The 16,218-nt window shown below is 59.6% G+C and overlaps 2 protein-coding genes and 1 long non-coding RNA gene across 4 annotated transcripts; 2 read left to right on the top strand and 1 right to left on the bottom strand.

Moving 5' to 3' along the window:
• Nucleotides 1-402: 402 nt before the first annotated feature.
• Nucleotides 403-3,364, bottom strand: STX10 (syntaxin 10). Of its 2 annotated transcripts, none has more exons than XM_058727836.1 (8): nt 3,276-3,364; nt 2,672-2,853; nt 2,445-2,527; nt 2,305-2,367; nt 1,308-1,415; nt 1,107-1,213; nt 915-1,009; nt 403-813 (listed from the first exon to the last, which is right to left on the bottom strand). In XM_058727836.1, the coding sequence occupies exons 1-8, from the start codon at nt 3,335-3,337 to the stop codon at nt 737-739; spliced, it is 777 nt and encodes a 258-aa protein (XP_058583819.1). In that variant the 5' UTR covers nt 3,338-3,364; the 3' UTR covers nt 403-736. The 2 variants fall into 2 exon arrangements, with proteins under 2 accessions (XP_058583819.1, XP_058583820.1); XM_058727837.1 differs by lacking the exon at nt 3,276-3,364 and adding an exon at nt 3,112-3,223.
• Nucleotides 3,365-5,262: 1,898 nt separating this feature from the next.
• Nucleotides 5,263-8,104, top strand: IER2 (immediate early response 2). Its single transcript, XM_058727838.1, has one exon. It carries the CDS (start codon nt 6,430-6,432, stop codon nt 7,099-7,101), a length of 672 nt encoding a protein of 223 aa, XP_058583821.1. The 5' UTR covers nt 5,263-6,429; the 3' UTR covers nt 7,102-8,104.
• Nucleotides 8,105-12,452: 4,348 nt separating this feature from the next.
• Nucleotides 12,453-12,986, top strand: LOC131510561 (uncharacterized). The gene is made up of 2 exons (XR_009261096.1): nt 12,453-12,782; nt 12,859-12,986. It is a non-coding gene; the product is annotated as an uncharacterized LOC131510561 (long non-coding RNA).
• The last annotated feature ends 3,232 nt before the right edge of the window (nt 12,987-16,218 follow it).

The raw sequence follows: 16,218 nt of genomic DNA, 5'->3' as shown, positions 1-16,218 counted from the left end.
GGCAAGCTCTGGCAAAGCCCTGGAATTTACCAACACTGCCTTGTCAGCGACCAGGTGTACATTGGAGCCCGGCGGTACTCGGGCGCCTCAGAAGTGGCTTGCTCAGCTCCACTGCTGAGGCGGTTGCCTCCGGTGGGCCGAGAACGAGCAGAAGACGTTTAGACTAAACTTCAAACGCTCGAGGAGGAATCAGGCTTGGGGTTTTTCAGCCTCATCCGCCGTGAAACCAAGAAATAAACTGGACTAGTCTCTTCTGCACCAAATCCTGACCACTGGTACCCCTACTAGGCGCGTGCCTGTGCACGTAGGTACACACCCGGGCCCCAGCATGTGCAAGCAAGGGGCTCGCAATGGGAGTCCCATTTAGGGGACGGGCACGAGTTAACGAGCCACAACACACAGTAAGGCATAGACGTGTATTTAAAAAAAAAAAAAAAAAAAGGCTGGGATTTTTATTTCCAAGTTGGCACGCGCGGAAGGCACAGGAGCAAACGGCTTTGGGGCACCAGAGTAGAAATGGGGAGGGGCGGGTCTGAGGTTCCCCTACCTCTGCCACCTCCTAAGCACACTTGAGACAGGACCAGTGGCAGGGGCTCTGGCCCAGGGCCCCGAGGGTCCCACTGGCTCCGGATGAGAACCTCGAGACAGGTCTCCAGGAAGGAGCCCCTTCTCCCAGGGGGCAGGACCCTGCCAGCTCCCACAGCTAGAGGGACCGGCGCCCTGGGGAGGGCCGGCGTCAGAGGGAGAAGAGCAGGATGAGAACCAGAAGAAGCACCCCCAGCAGCACGACGATGGCACACCACTGCCGGCGATCTGGGGGCAAAAGGGTCAGAGGTCACGGGGGGGTGGGGGGACCAGGTACCACCTTCGCCCCCCACCCACCACCCCTGAGCTGCCTCCCCAAGGCGGCTTACCGTTCGTCATGTGGGATACTTTGGCCATCTTCCTGAGGACCCCATCCATCCGGGACTGGGTGTGGTCCATCTCGTGAGCAAAGGCATCCAGCATGCTGTTGATACCGAGATGGCGTTAGCCTCCAAAAGTTCTGGGCACACCAGCGCGGCCAGCTGAGGGCACCCGGCCCACCCCCAGGATCCTGGCCTCACACGCCCTGCTCATCCAGCTCCTCCCCAACACGGCCAGACATGTGCTTCAGAACCCGGATGCTCCCGGACACCATTTCCAGCTGTTGATTCTGTTGGTCCATGATCAGCTGCAGATTGGAGGAGTGGGAACTGCCGTCAGCGGGGGGCCCTGAGCTGTCCGGAGGCCCCTCCGGCCCAGGATCCCCGACTACCCGCACGAACCTGCTGTGTGGCCTGCTGCTCCTCAATGTAACGAGAGGTGGCTGCGGTCATGCTGGCGTCCAGCAGGTCGCTGGATGACTTTGGGGCGGCTGGCTTGCCTGTCAGCATCTATGGGGGCACAGACCACAGGTTCAGGGAGAGAGGGCCACTCACAGCAAAGCCAGACACAGACCGGTGGCAAATCTAGATGGCTGTTGCTCAGGAAGGTAGTCTTAGGAATGGGATAGCCTGGGTTCCCCAAGCCCACCGCTTGCTAACAAGGTGACCCCAAGGTCCTATCAATTGACCTCCCTGTGCCTCAGTTTCCTCCTCTGTAAAACGGGGAGTTCCTGGGGCTGGAATGCGGATTGCCCGAATCCATGGTGGACTCATCATATAAAGAGATGTATTTAAGAATTTGGACTTTGACCCTCAAGGCAGCACACCTGGAAAGCCCGTGGGCACTGCTATACGACCCCAAGCTCTTGCAGGTCTCGGCCCTACACCCTCCCCGATCCCACATGGGCATCCCATGACGGGTTGGAGACAGGCTGGATGGACACACAGAAGAAAAAAAGTACCAACAGAGGCAGCTGGGGGAGTGCGCACAAAAGGCATACGCAGGCACATACAGGGCAGGCACACCCACGAAGGGAAATGGTATGCAAGCCGACTGCAGATGGGGATCTACTCAGAGGCCAAGTTCACAGGCTCAGAAGGGCCAGGTACAGACACAGAAAAAAAGGCAGGCATACATCCTGGAAACAGTGACGCAACAAGCAAAAAGAAAAAAAAAAAAAGAGAGAGGGGGGGTGGGATACAGACCCGCACTAGGAGGCAGAAAGGATTCTACACCCAGAAAGAGCGGGCAGGTAGACAGCCAGGAACCAACTGCTCAGAGGAGATGGGCACTGACACGGAAGAGACAGACTGTACGTGCAAGGGAGACAAGTGAACACACACAGAGGGGTCAGGCTTGGGCTCGGGTGGGTGAGGGTGCTGGGTCCGGATGCCTTACCTCTCTCTTATTCCTCTCCATAAAGGCTATGGCTGCCGGGCTGACCATATGGTCCTTCATATCCTGGGGGGCGAGGACGCCATCAGAGAGTAAAGATACTCCAACCTCCCCACACTCGCGCCACCGAACACTCTCCTCACCTGGACTGCCTCCCGCATCCGCTCCACGAACACCTTTCTCTCCTGCAGGTCTCCGGCTGGGAGCTTGAACTTTCCCGGGTTGGCTTCCACTATGCGTAAGTCGCGAGTCAAGGGTCAAGGCCAAAGCCAGACATGACCCCCCCTCCTCTGCCTCAAGCCCTCCACTCCACCCAGGTGTCCAGTTGCCCCCTGCCACAACAGTGGGCTCTCCCAGGACGCCTTGCAACCCCCCAGGATATCGATGGTCTCCTCCAGGTCCTCGAGGTCCCACTCGATGCTGCGCAGGCCATTCCGCAGTTCATTGGTCGTCCAGTCCAGCTCCTCGCGTCCGACCGCCGCGTCCTCTTGCAGGAGCTCGCACCAGCGCTGGTACAGCCCGCGGGCGGTGTTCACCGCCTTCTGCACCTCGCTGCGGGGCAGGGGCACACACAGCGGTCACGGCTGGGGGCAGGCGGTCCTCCCGCCGGCCACTGCGCCCCCAAACGAGTCAGGGCCCAGGATATCCTGATGACCCCCTGCGCACCCATCCCACTCGGCCACGGGTCTTCCCTGACCCGCGCACCCCGACGGCCGTGCCCAAACTGCCTAGCACGCTCTGCCGGACACGCGGGCATCAGTTGGCGGGGGGACCGAGCACCCTCTTCTCTCCCCCATTGCTGTCACTCACCCTCGGACAACAAAAAATGGGTCCTCGAGAGACATGTCACACAAACCCCGCCCGAGGCCAAACCCCCCTCCCCTCACGGCTTCGGTAGCGGGTTCCCTCCCAGCAAGAAGGGAAAGCGCCGCCTCCCCCGCCCCCGTCACGTGAGCCGCATCACCATCGAGAACCGGGACGCCAGGGTAGAAAGAGAGGCCTCGGAGGCCCGCGCTTCCGCCCTCCTCGTGGCCATCTTTATTGTGGGCAGAAACAGCTTCGCGTCCCCGTAGCTCGCCGCGCCCGCCCCCAGCAGAGTCCCGGTTAAGTCTGGCTGGGTTGGGGGTCGGAGCTCCTAATCTCTCGGTTGGAGGGCTAGCCCTTCGCATTGTTGCCGCAGCAACCTCAGTTTCCCTTTTGGGCAATGTGAATAATAATAACTTTCTTCAAATCAGAGATTATGACTAGGGAAGGGGATCATTCTATTGGTAGAACCTCTCTCTCTCTCTCTCTCTCTCTCTCTCTTTTAATGTTTGTTTATTCTTGAGACAGAGCAAGCGCCGGGGAGGAGCAGAGAGAGATGGCGGGGACAGAGGATCCCAAGCGGGCTCCACGCTGACAGCAGACAGCCCAACGCGGGTCTCGAGCCCACGAACCCCAGGTCGTGACCCCAGCAGAAGTCTTATGTTTAACCGACTGAGCCACCCAGGCGCCCCCAATTTGAAGACGCTCTTAACAGACTTCCTGAGCCTGCACCTTGATCCTGTACTCGGAGATCGTCCCAGCCCAGAGTGGGGAAGGGGTGGGGGGAGAGGTAGTCCTCCCCACTTTACCGCAGGAGGTGGAGTGAGGTGCGGGCATTCTCCGGTGGAGAGTCTTGCTGGACTGCCCCTCCTCTTTTGTTCTGCGGAGGAGGGCGCCCCAAGATCGCCCTGGGGTGGGGTGGTTGTGAGTGGGAGCCCCAGAGATGCTTCTGGGGTGTGGGATCTTTCTGCGTGCGAGGCTAGGAGTCGGGAAAAGGGGGCGTGGTGGTGGCTTCTGTATACAAGAAAGTTCTCGGTGTGTGGGGTCTCCGTCTGGGGAGGGGCCAGGAATGTCTGGAGACTCATAGAGTGGATCCCTGTGTGACAGAGGCGATCTGTGTGACAAGGTCTCCGGAAAAGCACTCTTTTTTGGAGGGGCGGGGGGAAGCCATCACCAGAGTGGGGTCCTAGTCTGTCTCTGGGGAAGTCTGGGCAGGATGTCTGAAGTTCTTGGAGAGCCTGTGTGCCCCTGTGTTTCGGAGTCTCTCAGAGACAGAGCCTGGGCTGGGAATATCATTGTGGATTCGCCGTGGGGGTCCTGGGGGAGATGGGGGCGTCCTCAGCGGGTCGCCCTAGTGTGTGGCAGGATCGATGACTAGGGACAGTTTTTGGAGGGGTCAAGAAGATAAAATTGTTGAGTCCTTAGGTGCAGGGGGTGGGAAGGCGGGGCGTGGGGTTCTCCAAGGGTGCATGATTTGGGGGGTGGGGGGGAGAAGGAACACCTGGGAGAGAACCTTGTAGGGAGAAATAATTGTGTGGGTCTCTATGGGGGAACAGGGACGAATGGGTCCTCAGCGAATCGCCCCTCGTGTTAGCAAGGTCTCTGGGGAGGGTCTCTGGGAGATGGCGTCAGTGGAAGTCCAGAGATCGCCCCTACCTGCCGGCGGGGGGCTTCCCGGAGAGGCGTCACGCCTTCTCGGCCGCCGGAGGGAAGGAAGCGAAGCCTTCCCCTCCTTTCCCGCCCGCCCCGCTAAACTCTGGTCCGGAAGCCCGGGACTACAGCCATCCTTAGCGGCTGGGAGCGGGGGAGGGAAGGGAAGGGGGCGTGTTCGGAGGCCAGGCACCGCCCCCGCCCGCCCGGAAGGAGGCTGCCTCAGCTCAGAGCGGAGATCCCGGCCCCTGTCCTTATATGGGCAGCCGGAAGCGGCTCGCGCGCCTGCCCTACGTCATTATACCCAAATTTAGTCGTGGAAGTCTGGCGCTTCCAGTGGCCGGAAGACTCCGCTCTCCCTTCGGCACTGCAAGGGGGGAGGGAGACGAGCCTTCCCTTAAAGGGCCCTTGCCACGAATGAATGGAGCTATAGGAACAATTTTGCATCTTGTTTTGGAGGAACCGGAGCAATAGGGCGTAGCGGAGGGTGGGGCCGATGTTTTCTATCTATCCGCTCTATCTCTGCCTTGCTCGGTTTACAGCTCCTACCCCAAGCACGCTTCCTGGGGCGCAGGGGCGGAGCAGGGCCGTGTTGTCTAAGGGGCGCAGCCACGTGTTCACCCGGACTGTCCTGTTGCCCGGGTCCTGCGTCCTGCGAACACCCAGCCCACCCGTGGAGCTCGAGTAGAGGAAAGGGGCGGGGGGTGTTCGGTGTGGAGCGCAGGAATGACACCCAGGGCTGCGTTCGTGTCGGCAGACATCCAATGCCCGTGGAGTGGGCAGCTATGCCTAGGAGCCAGCCCCCGCTGCCCGCCTGCTTACTGCCTACAGAGGAGTGAGGAGGGCTGGCTTACGCTAGAAAGACGCAAGAGCTGGAGGCCCCAGTGTCCCCTTTCACTGCAGTGGCCGTTTATTCGTTTAGCAAATATTGGACGAGTCACTCTGTCTCGATTTCCCCAGCGGAAGAAATCAGGTACAGCGGTACCCTCCGCGGAGTGGAGGTGAGGCATTTAGTAAAGGAAAACCCTTAACAGCGCCTGACGGGTAGTAAGTGCTTTCGTAAGTGTTAGCACGGTTACTGATTCAAGAAATACGAATCGGTTACTGATTCAAAAAATATTAACTAGACACCTAGTAGCTGCTAGGAACTGTGCCCACGGGGGATATACCGGTTCGAACCCCGGTCTTCCCCGGTGCGAAGGGAAACTCGCTGCCTACAAGCCACTGGGGCTTCAAACGCCAGCACGTGGGTGGACTCTGATCCCCCATCCGCCGCCCTGCTCTTCTGGGCCCGCGCGCCTACTCATCGAGGGCCCTGGGAAAGGAGACCATCCCGAGAGCTCTGCGTGGACTGGGGAATGCTCCCCCACGCCCCGACTCCCTCCCTTCTCCCGCCTCGGTAAATTCTACCCTGTCGCTTTAAGGAGTCTCTCGCCGTGGTGCGTTGGGAAGCCCGGATGCGGCTCTCGGATTGGGCGGGGCGTCTCCGTGACTTCACCCCGGGTACAAAAGGGTCCGGGTGGCGGGCGCCGGGGCAGAGCGTCCTAGCAGTGTCACGGCGTGGGTTGGCGCGAGGGGGGAAGCGTGAACGAGCGCGTAGCCCGGAGTGCACCTGCTACCTGTCCTGCCCAGTCAGGGAGCCCCCGCCGTCCTCGCCCCCGCCGTCTAGCCGCCATGGAGGTGCAGAAGGAGGCTCAACGCATCATGACCCTGTCGGTGTGGAAGATGTACCATTCGCGCATGCAGCGCGGTGGCCTGCGGCTGCACCGGAGTCTGCAGCTGTCGCTGGTCATGCGCAGCGCGCGAGAGCTCTACCTCTCGGCCAAGGTGGAAGCCCACGAGCCCGAGGTGCCCTTGCCGCCCGTCCGCTCCACTGATCCTCGCCTGCACCAGTTGCGGGAAGCGGAAGCTGTAGCCGAGGCAGCGCCCCCCGACGGTGAGCAGCCTTCCCCGGAGCCCATGGACACGCGGGAGGCGCCGGGAGCCGCGGAGACCCCAGCTCCCTGTGCCCCGCGCCCCACTAAAGTCAGCCGCAAGCGGCGGAGCAGCAGCCTGAGTGACGGCGGGGACGTCGGACTGGTCCCAAGCAAGAAAGCCCGTCTAGAAGAAGAAGAGGAGGAGGCAGGGGCCTCTTCGGAGGTCCCTGATCGCCTGCAGCCACCTCCCGCTCAAGCGGAGGGCGCCTTCCCCAACCTGGCGCGCGTCCTACAGAGGCGCTTCTCTGGCCTCCTGAACTGCAGCCCCGCCGCCCCCCCGACGGCGCCGCCGGCGTGCGAGGCGAAGCCTGCCTGCCGCCCTGCGGACAGCATGCTGAACGTGCTCGTGCGGGCCGTGGTGGCCTTCTGAGGGTCCCCGAGCGGCGCTACAGGAGCCCAGAGCGCGGGCCGAACCGTCGGCCGGAGTGCGCACACCCGAGGCGAGGCCCGCCCCCGGGGGAGCGCCCGCTGAAACCGTGGAGAGGAGCTGCCGCCCGGGCTGCTGAGAGGCCTGAAGAGGGACTCTGCCCCCGGGGAGCCGTCGCCGCCTGTGCGCAGCGGCGGCGCCGAGGAGCCTGAGCGGGGAGCGCGAGCGCCTTCCGCCGAGACCTGCTGCGCCCACAGGTGCTGTCTTAACGGACTGGGACGTGGACCTTTCCCTCTCCTTCTGGGACTGGGAGCAGGGAGGCTAGGTTCTTTAAAACTCCTCAGGGTCGGACTTTATTTTTTATTGGGAGCTGTACTGCCCTTTCAAGGTTTTTCAATAGTTGGTGTTTGCATTTCCAACCTCAGAATTCCAGGCAGGCGCTCCCTTCCCCCACCAGTGACATACTTGTGCAAGCGGTCATCGTTGCGTCATGGGGCAGACGTGGGGAGCTTCCTGTTGCCTTGCGTGGGTGTGGGGCCTGGGAGGAGGGTCTGGGGTGTGGACCGCCCTGGGGAATGGGAGGAGGGCGTCCTGAGTCACCTCGCCCCGCGCGCTGCGGGTTTGTGCCCCGCGCCCCTGCGCCTTCGGCTGTATAGCGGGGGCAAGGTGGGGGCCCGATTAAATTTCAGGTTAAAATTGTCCTCATCTGGTGCGTTAGAGGTGGTAATACGTTCCCAGTCTCCGGCGTGACCGTCCCTCAGACACACAGACACAACCCAGACGATCCTGGTCTGAATCACAAAATTGGGTGGGGGTGTTTAGAGCGCTTGTAAGGCTGCGCTGGGACCAGTTGCTGGTGAGACTGGGCCAGTTTGGGAAGGGGAAGATTCTTGCCAGGGCGTGCTGAGGTCTGTTTACCTTTACTGTGGTGGATTCTGTTTAATTTCATCTATCTGGCTTTTTGCTAGAAACGCCAGATAGGAAAATAAAGACCATTTGAATAAAGTCTGTGCTGCCCGTCTGGTTTTCTTCCCTGATGGGGGAGGGGCAGGGTTAAGGGGTCAGGAGCTGGCGGCGGCTTGCTGGGGCCCCAGAAACCGGTCTGACCGGCTATCACGTGGGTAGAGTGGGCGGGATGGGGCTGGGCCCCCTTTTCTTTGCCAGAGCGTTTCCGTGCTGGGTGCTCTGGTCCTCTGACTCCTTCAGCTCCCCCACATTCGGTGGTTCCGTCGAAATCCTGCAACTCGGGGCAGGCGGGGGCGGGGGCGGCGCGGAGAGGGCTTGACGAGTTCAGACCTTTGAGGGGGATTACCGATGGGTCCAGCGCCCCAAACAGAATTGGGAAGGCCACGCCTCCTTCGGAGGCTCCCCCCACCCCACTTGACCAACTGAATCAGCTTTGGCGGGGGTCCCTCAGCTTGCGGGGGAGCTGAAGTGCGCTTTGGGGCGCCCTTTATACCCTTGTTCTTCTCTCTGGCGGTACCATTTTGTGACTCAGGCTGGGAGGGGAGTTTCCCAGCCTCAGTCTCCCCATCTGTGAAGTGGGCCTCTAAACAGCTTCCCCGAAAGGTGGCTGTAGATGTAGAAACACCCCCCTGAGAGCCCTGGTTATTTGCTCTGGCTCCATCCCAGCTCCATTTTAGTCACCCCAGAGGAGAAAACGCTCATAATGTATCCAGTGCTGATTTAGGAGAGGGGCTGCGAGGCGTCGCCCCAGGGCGGGTGGCGGGGTGGCTGTTAGGAGGACAAAGGAGCCGCAGGTGCGGGCAGTGAGGGCGGCGGGAGGCGCCGGGAAAGCAGCCGCCCCGCCTCCAGACGGCTGGCTCCGGCCCTGCCAGCTTCCCGCGACCCCGGGGGACCTGACCCCGAGGCCGTAGGGTGGAAGGAGGAGGGTGAGATGGAGGTGGACCCGCCCCAGAACTCCCGCCTCCGGCTCCCCTCCAGCCTCGTCCACCCACCCCGCTCCCCGCCTCCCTCTGGGTTCCCCCAGGGGAATCTAGCCCAGCTCGCCTCCGCGGCCACCTGATTCTTTCCTGGGGAAACACGGGAGACTTAAGCGCCACCCACTCGGGGTCCTGACCCGTAACTCCCCAGTGGGACGTGGGGGGCGGGGGGGGGGGGGGAGACTGGAGCCCCACACCCCAGCGGCAGTTCAGTGCGTTCGCGTGGGAGCAGCTCCCCTGAGAACCTGGCCTGCCCCGGGAAGTCCCCGGCGGCTGGGGAGGGGGCCCTCAGTGCGCATCCTGTCGCAGGAACCTCCTGGCCCTTCCTTCCTCCCCGGGAAGCGGTCAGGCTGATCTCCGCCCCACCTCCTGGGGGTTTCCGGGCTGGGGGCTGGAGATGATGAAGTGGGAGACAGGAGAAGCCCCCCCCCCCCATCCCTTTAATATATCCCCCTTCCCAAGACCCCATTCCACCCTTCCGAATAGGCAACATTGAATATTCGACACAATAGCCTGGGTTTTCACGCCGTTACATGGCATTGGATCATTGGGCTAGGCCCTCTGGGGGAGTAATTCATGGGACAATAGTTGTGAAAACTAAAAGTGTCACAAGTCCCTTGACCAGTAGAGTCCCCCGGGGGAACCTCAGGCCTGCAGCAGGAGGCTCCAGAAGGCTGTTCATTACAGTGTCGTCCACTGTACAAATTGGAAACAACCTACATGCCCATCCCATCTAACCGGTCTGGTAGAATTCGGACTATCCATGCCTCCCCGGAGAATAAATGGCCTGATCGGGGACAGATCTACACTCTCTGGTGACACCAATGGCTCAGAACCATGACGCTGAGTGACAAGGGCCGGCGGCAGACCTTGTGGGGGTGGGAACACAGATCCTGTCTACTTGCTTGCTGTGCAGCTTCAAGCGAGTCACTTCACCTCTCTGGGCCTCCGTTTCCCTGGCTGTACACTGCGGGCAACAATAGCCCCTACCTCTTGGGGTCCGTTGCGAAGATTAGGTGAGATAATACATATAAAGGGCCTGGCGGGATGCCTGGCACACCGGAAGCGGTGTTATTTTATTATTGGTAGAACTCAGAATGGTAACAGTGCCGTCCATTTAAAGGCGCATACAGCAACACAGGCATTGGGTGTGGGAATGTGTGTGCGGATGCTGTGCTCATCCCAGAGAGCTGGAGACATAGTTCCTGCCTCCAACAGCTCCGTGTGCATGAGGGTCAGCGTCCCCGCTCAGCTCCAGAGTTTGGTTCCATCCTAGGGATTTGACCGGGTTGACTCTTGCCTCCTCCCAGGCCTCCACACTTCTGGCTTCCTCCCACCTCAGGCCCCGGGCCTCTTGCTGTCTACACTCACCCCTTTGTAGGTGGTCTCATCCATGCCGGCTCATCTATGCCGGCTCCCAAATTTTGCTCTCCATCCTGGACCCCCTCCCCCACCCCCAGGCTTTCTGTCCAAGGCCCCTCCCCACGTCTCCCTGGCCTCCCAACGGAGGAATCCTCCTTGGATCCCTTTTTCTCCTTCCCGCCCAGGGCACCCAGTCACAGGTGCTGTCAACTTGACCTCTCATCCCACTCCACTTGGGCTGCTGTTACCTCTCACCTGGATCAGGGGCAGTGGCTTCCCCCCTGCTCTCGCCCCCACAATCTATCCTACCCCGCAGCCACACAGATCTTCTAAAAATGCAAGTTGGATAACGTCACTCTCCAGCTCTCCTCTGCTTCATCCACCGTGGCCTCTTTTCTGCGTGGAGAACAGGCCAGGCATGTCCCAGTCCAGGGCCTTTGCACTTGCTGTTGCTTCTGTTTGCAATGCTCCTCTCCCAGACATCCGTTCTCACTTCCGTTCAGATCTCTGCTGGACTGTCACCTCCTGGGAGAGGCCTTCTTTGGCCATCTGATCTAAAGACGCTCCCCACTCTGCCTCCCAGCCCCTTTACCCCTCTTCTCAGCCTTCCTTCAAACACTACTCACTGTCTGAAAGGGTAAATTAATGTTCTAGTTCGCATCTGTGTTCAAATGTCCGTTCCAGGAATGCCCAACCCAGGCCTGGAAGAGTCGATGAGGTTGTCTGGGGGAGGCAAGTGCTAAGTGCTTAGTAGTTATTGTCGCATTTCATCAGTGGCTGCCCATGACTCTTAGCATAGAATTTACCAAATTTCAGACCGTTGATGGCCAGGATTTTTGTCACATCTGCAAAACAACTGTACTATTATTTATCTAAACATTTTTCTGAACGTAAGCCACTTGTTAATCACGGACCATACTTAGAAGGTAACCTTTAATACAAGCTACAGTGAAAACAAAACAATGTCATAAGATTCTGCTGAAACAGTAGCCAGTATGAGGGTCCAGACAGCTTTCTTAGTTAGGCACAGAGATTAGCCACGGTTAACGACACATTATTACCACAGGAGACAGGAAAGGGCCTATCTTCAGTCAGAAGACTAGGGAAAGTCTAAAAGCTGAAAAGAGAGAAACAAAGGGATTCGTCCTCTTATTTAAATAGCATTGAATAAGGGGCGCCTGGGTGGCGCAGTCGGTTAAGCGGCCGACTTCAGCCAGGTCACGATCTCGCCTCTGTGAGTTCGAGCCCCGCATCGGGCTCTGTGCTGACAGCTCGGAGCCTGGAGCCTGTTTCCAATTCTGTGTCTCCCTCTCTCTCTGCCCCTCCCCCGTTCATGCTCTGTGTCTCTCTGTCCCAAAAATAAATAAAAAACATTGAAAAAAAAATTTTTTTTAAAATAAATAGCATTGAATCAGTTAGGCCACCGTTCCAGAGTTAGGAAAATTCTGCCTCTGGAAGAGAGACAAAGCTACAAATGCCCCCCATTTTGGTCCAAGACCTTTGTTTACGGACGCTCAGATTAGGAGCTTTTTTTTTTTTTTTTTTTTTTCCCCTGTAACATCACAAAGCAATTTTATATTCGTTTCTGGGTTTGTCTCCTCTTCTGGCCTGGGGCCTCCTTTCGAGGCCAGAGACGAGTCTAGCAGGTGCTTACTGGTTTTTGTGAATGAATGATTCATTTGCAACCTCTCCTTTGAGACTGGTCCTTTTAACTCCACCTTTTACGGATGGGAAACTGACTCCAGAGAGGATCGCCCTGCAGGAGAGCAAGTAAGGGACGGCTCTAGTCGTGTCGGCCATCCAAGATCCCCTCCACTCTCCTCTCGGCAGGACCTAAGGGACAGGCGCCCCGCTAAAGCCTCCACAAACCCGGGAAAGGGCTGAGCCGCAGAAACAGCACCCGGACCGGTTTGCCCGGTTCCAGGAACCTGGGGCGAGGTCCGCGCGTCCGAGCCGGGCAGGCGCAGGCCTAGGCCAGGCGGGGCGGGGCCTCGATCTCCGCCAGGAAATGTGAGTCCTAGGCGGGGAGGTCGAGGTCAGTAACTACCACAACGCGGGGCGGAGCGATCGGGGTGTCAATCACAGTCGGGGGCGGGATAGACGAGTTCACCTCGTCTCGCGCTCTTCCCCCGGGTCCCGCCCCTGCGCGCCGCACCGAGCGACTTCCAAGAACTCCCAGCGTAGTCAGTGACTTGGGCCACGCCCCTCGCCCCCCAAACCGGTCTCTTCCGGACCGGATTCCGCCCAGGCTCTCCGCGCCGGGCGCCCCCCCCCCCCCCACAAAGCACGCCCCGCGGATGCGGGAGTGGGACTTAGGGTCCGGGCCGGAAGGCGGAGGCCGCGCCGGGGCGTGTGGGGCTGGGGGCCTGATCGAATCAGGTAAATCGCGGAAGGAGCGGGAGGGAAAGGGGGCTGCCAGAGCTTGGGGTTCATGCTACCCACCGCTGTCGTGCAGGCTGCTGAAGCTCCCCACGTGCCCAGAGGAGCCCAGAACCCCACACCGGCGTCCACGGGGAACCAGAGCCCCCGCAGCAGTGTCTCGTGGCGCTCGGATCCACACACGTGTGCTCAGGGGGGTCCACACCTTCCCACCTGTGTCCACAATGGGTCTCACTAGGGCACCTGTTCTGTTCCCCCAGGCTCAGCCTGGAGGTTTATTCCGCCCACCTCGAAATTTGTGTCCAGGAGAGCTGAGCCCAAGGCCTAAGGCCCTCCACCTACATACCCAATCCGTCCAAGATCGACCCCCTCTCCCCCAGCACGTTGTTGGCTCTCAGTGAAGAAATAACCTCAACAGGGGCGCCTGGGCGGCTCGGTCGGTCAAGCGTCCCACTTCGGCTCAGGTCATGATCCCACTGTTCGTGGGTTCGAGCCCCGCGTCGGGCTCTGAGCTGACAACTCGGAGCCTGGAGCCTGCTTCGGATTCTGTGTCTCCCTCTCTCTGCCCCTTCCCGCTTGTGCTCTGTTCCTCTCGCTCTCAAAATTAAATAAACATTAAAAATAATAATAACCTAAACATTCACTGCCCCCCTCACTCCTTCAGCTCCCTCCCGCACCTGGGCGGCTCCCCTGGCCCCCTGGGGACCTGCCACCACCGACTGGCACCAATTAATTTCCTCCTCCGTCTGTCCACCCACATCTGGTGGCCAGCTGCTCGTCCTCGCCCTGCCCATCCCCAGGGTCTCCCAGGGAATTGCTAACAGCCCTCCTCCTCCTAGCGCCCCTCAAACCCAGGACGCCCTACCAAAGCACCCGCTTCCTCCACCCCCCGCCGACCCGAGGCTGCTAATCAGAAAAAGCTGACGGGACCTGGAGAAGAGAAGATCTGAAATCCGATGGAGGAGGGGCGGGGTGTGAAACTTTCTGAACCAGAGAAGGGGGGGAGGGGGAGGAGCGGGGGCGGGAGGGGGAAGCGGGGTGGAGGGAGGCAGGAGCTTCAGTTGTACCTAAAGGCTCGAGATCAAAGCTTTCTGGCTTCCAGATGGGGACCGCAGGGAGGGCTGCCCACTCGGGGGCAGGCAAGGCTGAGCACCCCCGCCCCTTCCTCGGAAAGCCCCCGGGGGATGTGGCGGTGACAGCTGTGCCCCAGCCCGCGCCCGGCGGGTTTCCTTTTCCTGTGCTCACTCTCCCGCCTGGCTGGCCAGCAGCCTGGAGACACCAGTCCGGCCCTTTTGAAGGGGCTCCCCAGAGGGTCATCCTGGACGAGGGGGAGGGGACTGACAGAACAATGGGCTTCTGTAGCTGCTGGAAGGCCAGGCGCTTCCTGTTAACCCTTCCCTCGGGGTGCAGCTTGGGGGAGCATCTCAGGGGCCTGGACTGTGGAAAGGGAGCTGGAGGGGATTTGTCCACCGAGCTAGGGAACGTGCAGCTCTTTCTCTCCCGTCCCAGGTCTTGTTTTCACAAATGATCAGAAAGGGCAAGGCGAATGCACCCCTTGTGGTCCTCAGTGGAGTGATAGAGCCTGGTTCTCTGCTCTCTGGTGAGCTGAGGGTTGTGCCCCCCCCCCCCCGGGGGTGGGGGACGGGGCATAGCTAGCCTGGGAGAATCCGCTGTGCTGAGGGCTGAGACATCCCAGGATCTCTGGGGGATGGGCTTGGCCCGGCCGAGGGACCCAGGTGAATCCAAGGTCTTGCTGCCCTGCCAGATGAGCCGGAGGTCACGACCCCCCAGCCAGTTGGCTCCCTGGTCCGGGCCTCAGTTTTCCTGCTTGGGAAGTTCTTCCAAGGGCCTGAGAGGAGCACGGCGTGATCCTAATGGGCCCGAGCGACCTGAGCTGGGGGTCTGGGAAACCTTTTGCTGTCTCTTGGAGCTCCGGGAAGATACGCTGGGGAATTAGCTGTTGTGTTCCTTGAGAATTCATGCGAAGTCTCTTCTGTTTACAGAGCTAGCCAGAGAGGTTCACCCTCAGGAGAGTCTGTGAGGCTCCAGGAGCTTCTGAGGGTCCCTGGAGCCCCAGCATCCGGCCCCGGAGGCTTTTGGGTAGTTACAGGCCAGATAACATGCCCTGTTCTAAGAAGAGACTGCACACAGTGATGCCTCCCACCCAGCCAGGTGCTGTGCCTGGCCCTCCCACATTCTCAGTTACCCATCACTGCAAGCCTAAATCAGAGCTCAAGTAGGCCTGGGGCACCCGGGCGGCGCAGTCCGGGAAGCATCTGACGCTTGATCTCCGCTCAGGTCATGATCTCGCAGTTCGTGGGTTCGAGCCTCATGTCAGTCTCTGCACTGATGGTGTGGAGCCTGCTTGGGATCCTCTCTCTCCTGCTCCCTGCCCCTCCCCCACTTGTGTGCTAGCAGGGCTCTCTGCTGTCTCGCTCGCTCTCTCTCAAAAGAAACAAAAAAATTAGATACTTTTTTTTTTCTTTTTTTTTTTTTTTACATTTATTCATTTTTGAGAAACGGAGCACAAGTGGGGGAGGGGCAGAGAGAGAGGGAGACACAGAATCAATCCAAAGCAGGCTCCAGGCTCCGAACTGTCAGCACAGAGCCCGACGCGGGACTCGAACCCACAAACTGCGAGATCATGACCTGAGCCGAAGTCGGACGCTTCGCCGACTGAGCCACCCAGGCGCCCCTAAAGTAGACACTTTCACTGGCCTCATTTTACAGATGAGGGAATTAAGGCCTAGAGCAAACGTGTGTCTAGTAAAACAAAGTGCATTGTTTCTCTTTCTCTCCTGGATTGGGGGGGATGGGGTGGGGGGCAGGGGTCACGTAGAGGCCCTTGTCCACCCCAGTGGACTTTTGCTTGTATATACCCAGTGGCTTATCTTCCATTCACTGATAAGGAAAGAGAGCTGGGGTGGGGTGGGGTGGGGCGGGGCGAGGGCCACAGGGCCCCAGGTCTCCCTGCCACCACTGGGCGGCCTTTTCTCTCTCTCCTTGCATCCTTGGCCCACCGCCCCCCAGGTTGGTCCACCAAATGCCCTCTTCAGCTTTTTCACACCCACTTGCTGGGTGACTGTATCATTTTTTCCTCCCCTTTCTGACAGCAAAACCTCCCCAAGGGCCAATGTGTGCATGTTCAACCCAAGGGCTTGAGGAGGATCAAGTTGGTTTGGGGGTTGGGGTGTTTTGTTTTGTTTTGTTCTTTTTTTTTTTTTTTTTTTGTAATCATTATTTACTGAGCAAAACCAAACTTCTAGACTGTAAAGGCTGCTGGCAGGCCCCCTTGCTGGTGTCTGGGACAGGAAGTGGCTCACTGCTTTGCCTTTCAGACCGGAGGGCAGGCGGGTGGGGGGGGGGTTGCTGTTAGAGGCCCAGCAGCTGGGGTTCGGGGCCCAGGCCAGCCTACCGCCAGCCAGCATCCACCTGA

The sequence above is a fragment of the Neofelis nebulosa genome, chromosome 4 (assembly GCF_028018385.1).
Source record: "Neofelis nebulosa isolate mNeoNeb1 chromosome 4, mNeoNeb1.pri, whole genome shotgun sequence".
Lineage (NCBI taxonomy): Eukaryota > Metazoa > Chordata > Mammalia > Carnivora > Felidae > Neofelis > Neofelis nebulosa.
The sequence above is the reverse complement of the archived record's forward strand: the minus strand, read 5'-3'. Positions and strand labels throughout refer to the sequence as shown.

Bases quoted from the DNA above. Each gene is read 5' to 3' on its own strand.
- STX10 (XM_058727836.1), bottom strand. From the start codon at position 3,337: ATGGCCACGAGGAGGGCGGAAGCGCGGGCCTCCGAGGCCTCTCTTTCT. The intron at 2,854-3,275 runs GTTCTCGATGGT...CCTGCCCCGCAG, and splicing joins CTTTCTACCCTGGCGTCCCG to CGAGGTGCAGAAGGCGGTGA. The intron at 814-914 runs GTAAGCCGCCTT...TTTTGCCCCCAG, and splicing joins AGTATCCCACATGACGAACG to ATCGCCGGCAGTGGTGTGCC.
- IER2 (XM_058727838.1), top strand. From the start codon at position 6,430: ATGGAGGTGCAGAAGGAGGCTCAACGCATCATGACCCTGTCGGTGTGG.